This window comes from Macaca nemestrina, chromosome 17 (genome assembly GCF_043159975.1).
Source record: "Macaca nemestrina isolate mMacNem1 chromosome 17, mMacNem.hap1, whole genome shotgun sequence".
Lineage (NCBI taxonomy): Eukaryota > Metazoa > Chordata > Mammalia > Primates > Cercopithecidae > Macaca > Macaca nemestrina.
This window is the reverse complement of record NC_092141.1, coordinates 76,152,473-76,169,568: the sequence shown is the minus strand read 5'-3', so window position 1 is coordinate 76,169,568 and position 17,096 is coordinate 76,152,473. Positions and strand designations below refer to the sequence as shown.

At 36.5% G+C, this 17,096-nt stretch overlaps 1 protein-coding gene across 7 annotated transcripts in view; it reads left to right on the top strand.

Annotated features, from left to right (window-relative positions):
* LOC105469033 (helicase with zinc finger) overlaps window positions 1-17,096 on the top strand; it is a 187,913-nt gene that overhangs the window by 103,653 nt on the left and 67,164 nt on the right. For all 7 annotated transcript variants that reach the window (XR_011615959.1, XM_071083493.1, XM_011719558.2 and 4 more), the window contains 3 exons: window positions 198-345; window positions 7,932-8,115; window positions 9,871-10,099. Coding sequence is in view for 6 of the 7 variants with exons in the window: in XM_071083493.1 (XP_070939594.1) it covers window positions 198-345; window positions 7,932-8,115; window positions 9,871-10,099 (561 nt within the window). In the remaining variant the exon portion in view is untranslated. The remainder of the gene's footprint in view (window positions 1-197; window positions 346-7,931; window positions 8,116-9,870; window positions 10,100-17,096) is intronic.

Below are 17,096 nucleotides of genomic sequence, written 5' to 3'. Positions count from 1 at the left end.
CATTTAACAATGTTACGCCAGGACCCTACTGTTGTTATTTTTGGAGAAATTTTTGGCATCATAAGTATTAGATGATTGGAGTAAAATTAATCATGGACATAAGGCAATATTATTAGAATTGACTTTTTTTTTTCTTATAGGTGAAATTAATATTGATGTAGATTTTCCCCCTTTTTTCTTTTTGTCTTTTACTACAGTTACACCTCTGAGCTTTTCTATGAGGGCAAACTGATGGCCAGTGGGAAGCAGCCAGCACACAAAGATTTCTACCCACTAACTTTCTTTACAGCACGAGGAGAAGATGTTCAAGAAAAAAATAGCACAGCTTTTTATAATAATGCAGAGGTACCTTAATTCTTTTTTGAAAATTGTTGACATTTTCCTCAGTCACATCGTCTGGTTTTGTTAAGCATTTATTTAAAGTTTTGGGTTGACATTGTATTGCATATTGACTTCATTTACATGTTAATAGTATGTAAAGTTTATTCTTTCTTGTATAACATTGATTTGTTCAGATGAATCTCCTGTGGGAAACAAAAACTTTGATTTACATTTTGTCTTATGGTAAGACACAAAATACATGATTTCATTCAAAAGAAAAACCAACATTGTTCTCAATTAGATCATTATTGTTAGGTATCTAAAATAGACTCTGAGTAAGTTTTATAGTGCATATGCAAATGAGGTATCATTTTAAATGAATAAAACTTGAATTGCAGAATCCTGTGCTCCAGAGAGATCACATGGACCCAGACAGCAATGTTGCAATTCCATGATGTGCTCCAACTTACATAATTCTCTTATAATTTCTGACTTTTTAGGTTTAGAGAGAATGTGAGTATTTGAAGGGTCAGATCAGGCAGCAGACCAAAAAAATGGCAACGTCTTCAGGGGCTAACAAACCAGAAACCCTGGAGTTCAGGTTCTGTCCGTCAGGAGGGAGTGGAGTTCTGGACTTGAGGAAACCTGGAGGATGGCAGAGCATTGGGGGCATGGCTCTTGATCTCCAGTCTCCACTGCCCTTGAATTCCATGCTTTACCCATATTATTAACAAAGAAATGGCTTTTATGATGTAGTAGGAATTCATTTTTCCGTTAAGACATTGCTCACGGGCCTGTAGTTAGAAGTCAGTACAAAAACATCATCAGTACTCACTTGATAAAATCCTAGCCAAAAACAAACTGACATTTTGGTTAGTCTGTGCCGTTTAATTTTAGGAAAAGGTAAACTTTTCTTTAAATATTTGAAATATTGAAAATAACTTTAGGGGTCTCGTTTGTTGTTTTTGCACTCAAGTTGGAAACCACTGACCTAGGAATTAGCGGTGATTATGGGTGGGAGGGATGACAGGAAGCGGCAAGCAGGGCCTGAAATCCAGAAGCCTTGGTGGCCCTGCGGTGACATCAGGCATCAGAGCTGAGCCTTGATCCTTGATCCTGAGGCAGGATTGATGTTTGCCTACTACAACTGAGAGGCTCAGTTTCTCAGCCTGGGTTACTTGTTCATTCACAGTGACCTGGTGTGTTTCCCAGGAAACCCGTAAGCTATAGGATAAATAAGGTGCTGTTTCATGGACTGTCAGTTTTACTCAAAGGTTTTTTGTTTTTTGGTTTTTTTTGAAAAATATTTGTTCATATTAAAAGGTCACAAAGACAGCTCACTTTAAAGGTCGTGTGACCTTTAAATATTAAGCATGTAACTTTAGAGACATTTCAAATCACCTTGACTTTCACCAAAGCAGGGTTGTTCAGAGAGTGTCTTCAGCCCCATGAGTTACTGTAGTCAAAAATTTTGAGACATATTGCTCCAGGACTCTTTCTGCAAGGGGCAAAAACTGACCCTGTTCACCTCAGCTGAATACCAGTGTAGGTGTTTTGAATTTTTGAATACCAGTGTAGGCATATTTGGATACTAATATAGGTTTATTTGGACAGTAAGATGATTTTAGAAGCTCTGGTCTTTTCTTGATGGTATGTAATTTAAAAGTGAAACTCAAATCTATTTTGTGTTATAGAACAAGCAGAGGAAGTGGCATCAGTTGCATTCGTAGGGGAAAAATGATATCTTTTATAAAGAGTATAATACTTAGGAGAGCATTTGAAAATAGTTTACATTCCACTATTAGGAAAATAAGATAGTCTTACATAGAGTTAAAATAAAAATAAACTTTAAAAAAAAGGTTGGAATTAAAAGTAAAGTTCAAGAACCTCAAGTTGAAGGAATACTCATAGCATTTGTGCTGTGCACAGTTCTCTTTTGTTTAGGCAACATGCTTTTTATTTTACGTATCTCGTGCTTTGTACATCATTTGAAATTGTGTCTTCTTTCACGTGCTTAAAATTGTAGAAGGAGACTGAGAAAGATCATTCTTTTTTTTCTTGATTCTGAACTTATATCCCACAGTAATGAAATGGTTTCAGTTTAATGCCAAGGTGAGAAAAAAGTACAATTTAAATACTAAGCACCACAGATATGTTTTTTCTTTCTTTCTTTTTTTTTTTTTTTTTCTTTTTGTTGACTCAGAGTCTCTCTTTGTCACCCAGGCCAGAGTGCAGTAGTGTGATCACTGCAGCCTTGACCTCCTGGGCTCAGGTGATCCTTTAGCTTCATTAGCTTCAGCCTCCCAAATAGCTGGGACTATGGGTATGCACCACCACGCCTAGTTAATTTTTTTTTAAATATATATTTTGTAAAGATGAGGTCTTACTATGTTGCCCAAGCTAGTCTTGAACTCCTGGGCTCAAGCGATCCTCTCACCTCAGCTTCCCAAAATGCTGGGAATAGAGGTGTGAGCAACCATACCGGGCCAAGGTTTAGTTCTTTACCTTGAAAAATTTAGTTGGAAGGGAGGAGCTATGGATAATAACCATAAGATGGTGTGGTCTGAGAGGTAGACAGAGTTGTACAGATACACAAAATGAATCCATTGGGCTTGGTGGCACCTGAGGCATAGAGGAGAACGTGGTTTTTGCCTCATATGTTTTGAGAATCTGCAGTTAATTATCTATATTTATAATTGTTACATCTCCCTAATAGGTTGATCTTTTTATCATTTTTAAATGTCCCTCCTTGGTGTGACTCATGCCTGTAATCCCAGCACATTAGGAGACCGAGGTGGATATATTGCTTGAGCCCAGGAGTTCAAGATCAGGCAACATGGTGAAACCCTGTCTCTAATGAAAAAATTAGGTGGGCATGGTGGCAGGTGCCTGTAGTACCAGCTACTCAGGAGTCTGAGGTGGGAGGATGGCTTGAGCTTGGGAGGTGGAGGTTGCAGTGAGCTGAGATTGCACCACCGCGTTGCCGCCTGGGTAACAGAGCTAGACCCTGTCTCAAAAAAATAAAATAAAATAAATAAATAATCCCTCTTTATCTTAGTACAGTTTTTTGTTTTAAAGTTGATTTGTCTGACATTAGTATAACAATTTCAGCTTGTTTATAGTTGCTGTTTGCACAGTATATCTTTTTTTATTTTACTTTCATCTTATTTACATGTTTGAATCTAAAGTGCATATTCTATAGACAGCATATTGTTAGATCTTGATTTTTTAAAAAAAGTCTGAAAATCTCTGCCTTTTTGTTCATTTGTTTTGTTTTGTTTTCTTTTGTTTTTGAGACAGGGTCTTGCTCTGTCACCTAGGCTGGAATGCAGTGACACGATTATGGCTCACTGCAGCCTGGACCTCCCTGGGCTCAGGTGATCTTCCCACCTCAGCCTCCTAAGTAGCTGGGACTACAGATGTATGCCACTATGCCCAGCTAATTTTTGTATTTTTTGTAGAGATGGGATTTGCTGTGTTTCCCTGGCTGGTCTTGAACTCCTGGGCTCAAGCTATCCATCTCCCTCAGCCTCCCGAAGTTCTGGAATTGCAGTCATCTTTGCATTTTGATTGGGATTTTTAATCCATTCACATTTAATGTTATTGATATGGTTGGATTTACCTCAGCCCTTTTTTCCTCTATGTCTCGTGTAGTTTTTGATCTCCTGTGTCTCCTTTATTGCCTTTTTTTGTATTAAGTACATATTTTCTAGTGTCACATTTTAATTCCTTTAATTATTATTTTTCTTTTTTTTTTTTTTTTGTGAGACAAAGTCTTACTCTGTTGCTCAGGCTGGAGTGCAGTGGTATGTTCTTGGCTCACTGCAACCTTCGCCTCCCAGGTTCAAGTGATTATTGTGCCTCAGCCTCCCAAGTGGCTGGAATTGCAAGTGCCTGCCACCATGCCTGGCTAATTTTTGTATTTTTAATAGGGACAGGGTTTCACCATGTTGGCCAGGCTGGTCTCAAATTCCTACTTCAAGTGATCCACCCACCTCGACCTCCCAAGGTGCTGGGGTTATAGGCATGAGCCACCATGCCCGGCCATTTCTTTTAATTATTTTTTAATTATATTTTTTGAGTTATTTTCTTAGTGGTTTCTTTAGGGCTTAAAATATACATCTTACTTTATCAGAATCTACTTCAAATTTTTACTAACTTATTTCCAAAGAGCTGTAGAAGTTACTCCTACATAGCTCTATTCCTCCTTCCTTTCTGTGCCATTATAGTATATATAGTATACCTATATATAACAAACTATATTTTTATAATTATTAATTTATATAATTTTATGTTTTTAAAAAATTCTGAGAGAAGGGTGACAAGTACATATTTATGGAGTTTGCTATATTAACCTTCACTTCTCTTTGTGGATTTGAGTTACCATCTGGTGTCATTTTTTACCTACCTCCTTTGTGCTGTTATTGTCAAACATACTACATTATTATATGTTATAGCCTAACAATACAATTATGTACATATGGGCTTATGCAATTGCTTTTTAAATGAGTTAAGAGGAGAAAGGAGAAGAAATATGTTATTATACTGTCTTCTATCATTACCCACATAATCACCTTGACCGAGATCCTTTGTTTGTGTGGATTTGAATTATTGTCTGGTATCACTTGCTTTCAGCCTGAAGAACTTCCTTCAGTGTCTCTTGTAAGGGGAGTCTGCAAGTAAGGAATTCTCTTAGGTTATGTTTCATCTGGGCATGTCTCTATTTGGCCTCATTTTTGAAAAGTAGAATATAAGATTATTAGTCGAATTGGTTGGATTTTTTCTTTTAGCGCATTGAAATATGTTTTCTCACTGCTTTCTGGCCTCTATTGTTTCTGGTGAGAAATCTGTTAGTCTTACTGGAATTTCTTTGTAAGTGATGAGTTGATTTTCTCTTGCTGTTTTCAAGGTTTTATTTTTGTAGTTTTTAATATGGTTGTCTGTTGTGTGGGTCTCCTTGCATTTATCTTACTCAAATTTCATTTGAGCTTGGATGTATAGCTCAGTGTTTTCCATCAAATATGGAAAATTTTTAGCCATTATTTCTTTGAACCTTTTTTCTGCTCCTTTCCATCTTTGCTCTCCTTCTGTTCTCCCATCAGATGCATGTTGGTGAGCTTAATTGGTGTTCCACACTTCTTTGAGGCTGTGTTCTTTTTTCTGCATTACTTTTTCTCTCTGTTCTTCAGATTGCGTAACCATTATGTATCTTCATGTTTGCTGATTCATGCTTCTGCTATTTCAAATCTACAGTTGACGCTTGGCAATAAATTTTTCATTTCAATGTTTTTACTTTTCTACTTCCTAGGGCATAAATTGCTCCACGGTGTAATCCAGCTGCCACGGGTCTCTTGGCAGAGGCAGAATGTTACCAGTTTGTAAGCCTTCCTCTCACTGTCTCCTGGGCAGAACTTATGGAGCAGCTGTTGGGGGAATACATGGAACTTCCTCCTCACTGCTTTTCCCAACCTGCATCCATCCTATGGAGCAGGAGCTCTGTGTATGCTGTGTGTTTGTGTGTAATCCATGCTGCCATCCAGGTGCTTCCATCCAGCTGGTGCCACTACCCAATGTGGGTCTTCTGCAGTGCAGACCAGGGGAGGTTGGGATCTGCTGATGTTCAGTGGCTGCTGAGTCTACGAAGCATAGGTCTTCTGTCGTAGGAAGCTAGAGAAAATGGAGATTGTCAGTGGACTGCCAAGGCATTTGGAACAGCTCTCCTGCAATACAGAGCTATGTAGGAAAGAGGGACTGCACTGCTACCCACTGTCCCATTCCCTGTGTAGCAGGAGATGGTGGGTGGTTGGGGAACAGGTACTACCTGACTACTGCCAACTGCTTATCGTAGGCCTTCTGCAGCACAAAGCTGTGAAAAATGAAATCTGCCAATGTTTACCAGCTGCCAAAAGCACCTGGAATAGGAGGGAGCTAGGGAGATGGAAATTGGCCCTTGGCCGTTGAAACAGTTCTGTAAGACAGAGCTGTGGGGGAATGGAGGCAGCCCGTAGCTTGTAGGCCTCAACCTTCCACTGTTCTCAGTGAGTTTTGTAGGTTTTGTTGAATAGGTAGATGCTTCTCAATTTTCTTGTAACCTCTTTCGTCTGTCTTTAGAGACTTTGATTGTCTTTGCTAATTTTGACCAACTTAAAAGATGTCTGTCTGGGGAAGAGGTTTCCCACAATGACTCATACCATCATTCTAAGTCTGTTTTTTGACTACATGACAGTAGGATAAAGTGCAGAAATGGTTGTGTGTTGCTTAGTGGTGGGAACTCTGTTTATGGGGTGGGAGGGTGCAGCAGAGGTGTTTCCCAACTCATCTATCCCCACATCTAACCACATGGGTAAAGATAATTTTTTCTTATTCCTTATTTCAGTAGACTCAGTATGTCTACTCTGTTTCCTGATAGTGAGAACGCCATGTCTTTAGTTTGCTCTTCACATTCCCTGGGTGGTCTGTGTATGTGATGCACCTGCTGCTGTATCATAATAACAATAGGATAACTGTAGTCCTTACCTCTGTAGTTCATTGAATTTGTATCTGGACATGGGAACTGCTTCACAGTCAATAACCTCAAGTTTTTCAAAAGATGAAAATTGTCAATTTTTATTAAATATATTTAATATTATAAATTCAAATAGATACTGTTAGTAACTAATAAAGAAACGATGTACTTAAAGATATTTAAAAGCGTATCTCCTTCCTCTGTATGCCCCTAGACTCTTGACTGACCCTCTGTTGTGCTTGCCTTATATGTATTTTTTTTATTATAGCTCTCTTTTCTAAATAAACCATAAGCTCTTCTCCGTAAGTAGCAGGCAAGGTACATGTTTTATTAATTTTTGTACCTTCTCCACTGTGCCAAACATTGAAACTGTTTGATCAATTTATTGAATTAAAGTAGAACAAACTATCCTAAAAACCCTATCATAATCCAATAATTAGGGTCTGAAAAATTTAGTTGCATAAACTGTGGTGTTGCTTTATTGCAAGGTTAATGAAATGGCTTGGCTGGACTTGTACCACTAGCAGGTAGTGAATTCTGAAAGTCTGTCTCTGTGATCCACATGTGACCTACTCCCAACTGTGGTTTGTTGTCAATTGGTGGCTGTTGGCTGGTCTGCTTAGTTATATCAGTGAGGAAGGGGACAATGTTAGGCCTTGTACTGCGGGGAATTAGTGACGTCCCTGATGACAGGAAGCTTCTAGTTGGTTAGTTTCTCTGATCTGAAGATAGTGGACTTAGAATTACTGGGGCTGTGAGAACTTACCTCCCCTAGGATCATGGCCTGTCTTTTTCCCCATGCAGGAACTTGATCTTGTTCCTCCCTACACAGGAACTTGGGGGCCAGTAGCATTGCCCCTGATTTTCATGTTTTCACTGGTTGTAGTATTGGAGAATTTTACTCTTTAAAATGTAAATGGAAAAATTATATTCTCATTCTATTCACATCAGCAAAGCATTACTCCCATTTAGAGGTAGTTTTTTTTTTTTTTTTTTAAATTACGTCTGCTAAAATGGGATCCTTTATAAATGTGTTTCGGTTACGATATTATTTTCTCCAAACATTGATGATGACTTTAATATGTATGTGTATGTTCGTTTAAAGGTGTTTGAAGTGGTGGAACGTGTGGAAGAGTTAAGAAGGAAGTGGCCAGTAGCGTGGGGGAAGTTAGATGATGGCAGTATTGGTGTGGTGACTCCATATGCTGATCAAGTGTTTAGAATACGTGCTGAACTTCGAAAAAAGAGATTATCTGATGTTAATGTAGAAAGGGTGCTAAATGTTCAAGGTAAGTATCAATTGAAATGAATTAAGTCATTCAAATGCTTAAATCTAAAGTGTGTTCACACTGGATTTTTAATGCTTAAGATCTCTTTTCTGAACTTATGTGTTCTTTTCATATCAAGTTCTTTAATGCCAGGTTTGGCAATTAAAGGTTGCACTCATTTACATGTTTATTAAATTTTTATATCCAAACAAAATAAGTATTAACAAATATACCTCTTCTATGACCATAATTGTATCAGTGCCACATAGTATGTGTATGCTGTGAATTACAATCATAATAGTATATCACACATTTTGCGGTTATACTGTATCTGAGGATGAATTTCTTCATAAAGATTTTTATGTATAGGCTTTTCTAAGTTTATAGTTAACAGCAACTCCTTTATAGGCTTTTCTAAGTTTATAGTTAACAGCAACTCCTTTAAATTATCTTCATTTAATTAATTGCTATAAAATTTGTGCTTTTAAATATATGAAGCAACATTATGATGTGAACTCTAAATGAAGCCTAATACAATGTTAGGTTTTATGGTAATATCCAGCAGTAAGAGCATGGGAAAAAAATAGTTCTACTGTACGATGTGTTATCCAGATTATACAGAATTTAGGTGAGCATTTTAGAAAGAACATTAGGAGTAAATTAGAAAGCACCCAGAGAAGACTTAAGGTAGTGAATGGTCAAGAAACTGCCATGAGAAAACTAGGATGTTTGGCCTGGAGAGGAGAAGACTAAGGATTGACATCAACATTGTATTGAGACTCGTCATAGGGTGAGGGAATAGATATGTTACTATATGAAGCACATAAGAAAAAATGATATACACCTAGACTTTCTGTAGACTTCTTTATGAAATCAACTGTGCCTGCCCCCGTTGGCCAGAGACTAGATGACTCTTTCAACAAAGGGTCCTTGTGTTGGGTGGAACGTGGGACTGGATAGTTTTTAAGGTTGGTTCCAACAGTATCCTTAAAAATATTTTTTTTATGGTCATAAAATATGTATGATGTAAAATTGACCATTTTAACCATTTTTATGCACATAAGTTCTGTGGCATTAAGTTCATTTACGTTATTGTGTAACAGTCGTCACCATTCATCTCTAGAACTTTTTTGAGCTTTCCAAACTGAAATTCTATACGCATTAAATGCCCCCATTCCTCCTTACCTCCTGGCAGTCACCCTTCTGCATTCTTTCTCTATGAATTTGACTATTCTAGCTACCTCATATAAATGGAATTATGTAGTATTTGTCCTTTTGTGACTGGTTTATTTCACTTAGCATAATGCCTTCAAGGTTCATCCATGTTGTAAGATGTGTCAGAATTTCATGCCTTTATGAGGCTGAATAATCTATTGTATGTATATGCCACATTCTGTTGATCCATTCCTCTGTCCAGGGACACTTACTTGTGTTGCTTCCACCTTTTGGCTATTGTGAATAATGCTGCTATGAATGTGGATGTACAAATATCTGTTTGAGTTGCTCCTTTCAGTTCTTTTGAGTATGTATGTAAGCATAGAATTGCTGGATCATATGGTAGTTCTCTGCTTAATTTCTTGAAGAACTGCTGCACTGTTTTCCACAGCAGCTGTACCATTGGACATTCTCACCAGCAGTGCATAAGGGTTTCAGTTTCTCCGCATCTTTGCCAATGTTTGTTATTTAGCAATTACATTTTTAAAAATGCAATGCTTTTATTATATCAGTGGTTCAGAATGACAATCTTAAGTCTTTTCTTAAAAATTTTCTTTGTAGGAAAGCAATTCAGAGTTTTGTTTCTTAGCACAGTACGTACAAGACATACTTGTAAACATAAACAGACACCAATTAAAAAGAAAGAGCAACTTCTGGAAGATTCCACAGAGGACTTAGATTATGGTTTTTTATCTAACTACAAGCTTCTCAATACTGCCATCACAAGAGCACAATCCCTGGTTGCTGTGGTGGGTGATCCCATTGCTCTGTGCTCTATTGGAAGATGCAGGTAAATATGTATTAATGTTGAGACATTAAAGGGGAAATGTGACATGATTTGTATCCCTGTATGTACATTTATTCATATGACCTTCTTGCTAATTAAAATCAGGTTTATTATAGCCTGATATCCAATGGGAACACAAAAGCATATTACTTTGAATCTATTTATTGTATGCATAATTGTGTATTCATTGAGCCATTATTCAAGAGATATTTCCTGAGTGACTTCTAGGTTCTAAGCACTCTTCCAGCTCCTAAAGATACAGCAGTGAACAAAATACACAAAAGATCTCTGCCCTTGTGGGCTTACATGTTATTTGTGGGGCTTACTTTTTACTATTAAGGAGAGGAAGATTACCATACACTAAATAGGAATATTACATAGTATTTTACATGGTAAGTTGAATGGAAAGGAAAATATTAAGAGGAATTAGGAGTGATGGGGACGGGGCAGACTGGCTTGTGATTATAAATAGCATGGTGAGAGCAGACTTCACTGAAAAGCTGACTTTGGAAGTGAGGGAGAAGCTATTTGGGTTAAAAGTGCTCCAGGAAGAAGCAACAACCAGAGCAAGGGTCCTGAGCTGGTTTCATGTATGCGTCTGTAATTGATGGATATTAACTTTTGTATCCCTTGGTGCCTCACTTTTCCCCTTCATTGTTCTAATTTTTGATGAATTTCCTTCTGTAGTCTTGCTCTCTCAAGGCTTCTCAATGTAGATAATTCTTTGTATCTGGTTAATCCAGAAGATCTTAACATTAGGGGGTTAGACGTGGTCATTACTTGTCTTTTATTAGTATTCATTAGACTTTAGTTTTAAGGAACAATTTCTACTAAATATGGTTAAAATACCAACCTACACACCAAAATCTTTCTTTATACACTTGTGACTTATACCAGTGAATTGGAATTTTAACTGTACGAAGCCAGTAATAGAAAATTTGGCCTTTTGAGTATTGAAGAACTGTGTTAGCATTTAAAAAAAAAAAAAAAAAGCAGTTGAACAGATATTTATATATTCTTTTGTGAAAAAGAAAGAAATACACTAGGGATTACTTAAAATTTTATAAGTATGCTAGTTCCTGTCATAGGAAGTTTGGAATAGTAAAAAGAAATGTAGATAGTCCTGAATCTGCCTTGGGGTAATTATTTCTTTTTTGATCTGTTAGAATTAAAGTAGACAAAACTATTAGGACATGGCACTCTTTAAATCAGGTTTTTTTTTCTTACAATATAGATGATGACAGCACTTTATTATCTGTTTTTGTGTTCTAGCAGGAAGAAAAATCCTATGGGAAGGGAGACTATTTGACACCTTTAAGAATCAGTTTGATGTATCAGAATTTAAGACCCTCAAAAAGTTCATGGCCTTTCTAGGGGAAAGCTGTCATCAGAAGAATCAAGTAGAGTTTTAATTGATGAAAAAAATGTTTCTTCTTTAAAAATCAAAGCTTGGAGGGTCCGTGACTTTGTCTGTAAACAATTCTGTTGTAACATCTTTAATTTCATACCTTAAAAACATATTGCCATGCATTTGTAGTCACTAATGACAAAAAATTGGAGGGAGGAGAATTTTTTTTTGTTTGTTTTTGAGACTGAGTTTCACTCTTGTTGCCCAGGCTGGAGTGCACTGGCACAATACCGGCTCACTGCAACCTCCGCCTCCTGGGTTCAAGCAGTTCTCCTACCTCAGCCTCCCAAGTAGCTGGGATTACAGGCCACCACACCCAGCTAATTTTGTATTTTTGGTAGAGACGGGGTTTCTCCATGTTGGTCAGGCTGGTCTTGAACTCCCGACCCCAGGTAGTCTGCCCACCTCGGCCTCCCAAAGTGCTAGGATTACAGGCGTGAGCCACCACGCCTAGCTGAAAATATCCTAAGTTACAAATGAATAGAAGAAACCAAGTATATCAAGGAGTCTACTATTTTGGCTTTCATCCTAAGAATTTTACTTTATATTACTTTACTAGTCATTGTAAGTATATTTGGTTAGAATGTTGCTTGTGGTATTTTACCATTTTTGCTTGTATTTATTATTTGATAAGTGAGACAGCACATACTATTTGATTAGAATGTAATATATTAAAGCACATATGTAGATTGGAATGTGTTGAAAACAACTAGAAACTATGAGGGGAGTAAACGGATATGAGAATAGAGTTACGGTCAGGCGCAGTGGCTCACACCTGTAATCCCAGCACTCTGAGAGGCCCTGGTGGGTGGATTGCTTGTGCTCAGGAGTTTGAGACCAGCCTGGGCAACGTGGCAAAACCTTGTCCCTACAAAAAATACAAAGTTCAGCTGGGTGTGGTGGCATGTGCCTGTGGTCCCAGCTACTCAGGAGGCTGAGGTGGGAGGATCGTTCGAGCCCAGGAGGTCAAGGCTCTAGTGATCACGCCACTGCACTCCAGCCTGGGTGACAGAGCAAGACCCTGCCTCAAAGAAAATTAAAAAAAGAATAGTATTAAGCCACATTAGGTTTGGGTTCTCCTTACATATAACTCCAAATATATTTACCAACCTGAATATTTTTAAAGAAACCATTACCCCTTTCTTAATAGAGTCATATTATACTGTGAATTGCATGAGATCAGCATTTTTCATCCATTCTCTGACAGAAGTCATTACTTTCTTAGAGCAAATGGGTGAATAATTCTTCCTGAGGCCATGCTTTCAGAATTATCCAGGGCTAATTTTTAACTTCAAAGCTGAATCTACGGTTGCCTGTTTCTTACTACTCAACTGGGAAGTGTCAAGGTATACACCTTAATTGATAAGCTAAGCAGAATATTTTCAGGGAAGTAAATATACTGTGTTGAGTGGAAAAAAAACCATACATTTCATAGTTACATGGCAATGTTGATTATCTGCTTTATTTGTACAGTTTAATCATGGCTGTAGCCCAAGAATTAATGGTTGGGGCATATGGATATTTAAGCTTTAATCTCACTAGTTTAATTAGATATTAATTTACCCTCACAATACAAGTAAACTCAGAGAATGTAATACGATTCTTGGGTCCTGTAAAAATGGAAGAGTGAGTTCTTTGAGTTCATTAGGACTGTTTTCCTGCTTTTTTCATTTAATATTTTCAAAAAAACTAATATATTCCCAAATATCAATCAAGTTTTTGAGGAATACTTACTGTGTATATTATATCAGTTCAGAAGTCAGTCAGTTATATATTCTTTTTTGTTTTATTTTTAAACAGATTTTTTTTCTGTTAATCCAAAATGGATATAGTGAAGATCCTCCCGCTCTCGCGCCAAGCTAACAAGTATTAATAGTGGCTGCTGTTTATTGACAGCTTTCTTTGAGCCAGGTGCTGGTTTATGTACTTTGCACACATTGCCTCATTCGGTCCTCTTAACAACCCTATAATGTGGATATTTTATTTGCATTTTAAATGGGCAGCCTGATTCAGAGAGATTAAATTGCCCAGGGTCACATATCTATTATGTGGTCCACTCAAACAGATGTCAGATTGACTTCAAAACCCACATTCTTCTCTCTGGTTATGCTGCCTTTCCCAGAACTGATGGATATGCTCAGATAAATCTGCACGGAATGGCAGGAGGCTAAGAGGAGAGTGATAACCTTTCTTCAAACCAAGACCTTTGGAGAAGGTCTTCATTTAGCACATTTTATTTACTCTGTGAAATATAAACATATCTCATGTATGTGTAGAGATGTATGTATATGTGTACACACACACACACACACACACACACACACACACACACACACACACACACACAGACCTAAGGACACCAAGTGATGTTTTAGTGTTTTATCAGTCATCTTAGAAGTAAGGTTAACACAGAAAGAAAATCAAACTTTGTGTTCAGGCAGTGATTAAAAATAAGGTTACATCCTTTGAAATGCCTAAAATTATATTACAGTGTAATGCACAGTTGGGTTTTTAAACCAATAGTACTAAAAAATGGTTAACATAATATTATATTAACATTTTAGGGAGGGGGCTAAGAATTGATAAAATCTTTAAATAACCAGAGTGGTGAATTCTTGTCCTCATTCTAATGTGATCTTTCAATTATCTGTATTCAGAAATGCTTCATAATTGTATACACAGTACTTTGGTCAGATATTGGGGAGTTCAAGGGCCAGTGTAAAGAGAAAAAAGGAAAAACTTTAGCTTTAAAACTAAGAATTTTTGAAGGAAAGAAGCATTTCCCTGAAAATTTAGAAGACACAAATGTCATTCCAATAGTAAAGAATAATAATAATAGTCGTGCTGGTGCCCCACTTTACACATGAGGAAACTGAAGTATAAAGAGAGGCTAAGTAATCTGCACGAAGTCACACAGCTACTGAATGATAGAGTCAAGATTTTGGGCTAGTTCTAGAATCCATATGCTTTACCATTTTGCTATATCAACGGTGCCCCCTCCCCCGCCCAAAAAATGTCAGATTTAACATGCAAATTTCAGGTCACTTTTAGAGCCAGTTTAACTTGATTAACTTATAGTAATTATTTAATGTTACTTTTAAATTAGTATACTTTAACTCGAAGGCTATTTCTTTGAAATCCCTGGAATCTTATAGGCAAAGACTGTCACCGAGCTCCAGCTTTTTGTGAAGTATGAGGTTGTTTGACTTAACTCAACGTTACTTCAAATTCTGTTCATTGCAGTCAAGGTCAGTGAGGGTGATATAGGAACAGGGTATGGAGTTTTAAAAGGTAGCTTAAAAATAGATCAGGTTCTAGCATTTTGGCTGTGTAAGCTGGAGATGAAAAACATAATAAGAAATTGATATTAAAAATTGAGCTAGAGGCTGGGTACAGTAACTCATGCCCATAATCCTAGCACTTTGAGAGGTCGAGGTGGGAGGATTACTTGAGGCCAGGAGTTTGAAACCAGCCCTGGCATCATAGCGAGACCCCATCTCTACAAAAAAAAATTTAAAAAATTAGCCAGGTGTAGTGGCACACACCTACAGTCCCAGCTACTATGGAGGCTGAGGCAAGAGGCTTGAGCGCAGGAGTTCAAGGTTACAGTGAGCTGTGATCATGCCACGGCCCTCCTGCCTTCAGTCTGAGTGACAGCACGACCCTGTCTGAACAAACAAAAAACTCAACTAGACAGAGTAAAAGTCAATCCATTCTTTCCTTGATGTTTTGCTTTGTCTTGAAGTCCAACACAAACATGAAATGCCACTTTATGAAACTGATACTTTATCAATTAGACTAAAAAGACCTTTTGAATATAGTATGTAGTAGAATTGTATTGATAAAAATATTCATACAGTTGAATATTGTGGCTATTCTTATTAAAAGGGTGGGAAAGTGGATGGATTTTAGATCCTGAGTGCTATATAAGATAGTCCTTCCTTATATTTTCTCATGTTAAGATGAGAAAAAAAGCACAGTTCCTTCATTGGGCTTCTTAAAAATAAAAATAAAGGACAGCTTTTCAGCGTGCGTTTCTTGGCAACACACATTTCCAGCAACTGCATGACTGTTTTATTAGCCTTAGTCTTATGGTCAGAAGTATATATTTAATATTTTGTAGCATTTTTACTTTTTCTGTTGTTTACATATAGGTCTAAAATTTTTTCTGAACCCATTTGTTTATTTTTTTGTTTATTCATTCCATTTAACATTTTTTATTTTTTCTTATTAAACTTATGTTTTTCAACAGCTTTATGGGTACAAGTGGTTTCTGGTTACATGGATAAGTTGTATAGTAGTCAAGACTGGGCTTTTAGTGTACCCCTCACCTGAATAGTGTACATTGTACCCAACAGATAGTTTTTCATTCCTTACCCCTCTTCCACCCCTCTACCTTCTGAATCTCCAATATCTCAATTCATTTCTTAAACTCATCTTCAAAAAACTAGGAAAGATGGATAGAAGGCATATGTAAGAGAAGCATAGTTTGAAATTAAACTCTGCAAAGTTTTATGAATATATTAATAACTCAATTCCCATTCATATACTAACTTTTATAACATAAACCTTTTCATTTATGCTTCTTGAAGCCATCTTGATTACCTGCTGTCCACCTGGACACAAGGATACCAACTTGGGAAGAAACCATATCACATATCTTTTATAGCATAATAAAACATTATTTGAACCTCTCATATTAAACATAGGTATGCATATTTATAATAGTCATTTAAAATTTAAAAACTATATGTTGTCTTTTGTAATGTGTATTTAATAATTTTAATATTTAGAAATCAATTTTCAAACCTAGGAACAACAGTATACAAATGCAACAAGTTTTGAATGTATTTTTCTCCTTTAGTACTTATTAATTTAATTAAGAAATGAATAATCAACATTAAAATTAGCATTCCAACTTCCTATATTTTTCATAATTCATTTAACACTCATAACTTAGTTAATGGTATAAGTTGTGCTTGTGACTAGCACCTGTTAATTAAGAGAAAAATAAGGAGTAGCTGGTTATTTCTTAAGAATTTTCATGAGGATTATCTACTTTGTGACTCAAATTTATGTCTTGAGTTGGCTTTTCTTAGTCATCTAACACTAGGCTACTTTGGCCTTATAATTCAAATATATACACACACACATAGCTACACATGTTTGTGTGTATCTGTGTGTGTGTATATATATGTGTATGTATATATGTGCATATATACACATATACATGCATGTATATGTGTGTATGCATATGTATATAAATTAGAATTATTTATTATATTCATTATATTGAATTTTATGTATATATAGTATATATATGTATGTAGTAAGTATGCCTAGAAGTACAAATTTTTTATGAAATGAGTTGCCATCAGTTTTGAAAACTTATTATGTGGGTAATAAAAAACATCATTTTGAATTAGTGTGGATAGGTGAGTACTGACCATATTACTTGCATTGATGAGCCAAAATTAATGGAGAGCCTATTTTATATGTACTGTAATACAAGGTATGACTATAGTTTCAAAATCAAACTTCTGTAGTCTTGTGATCTAGTAGAAAGATTTTATCTCAATCATAGTCAGATGA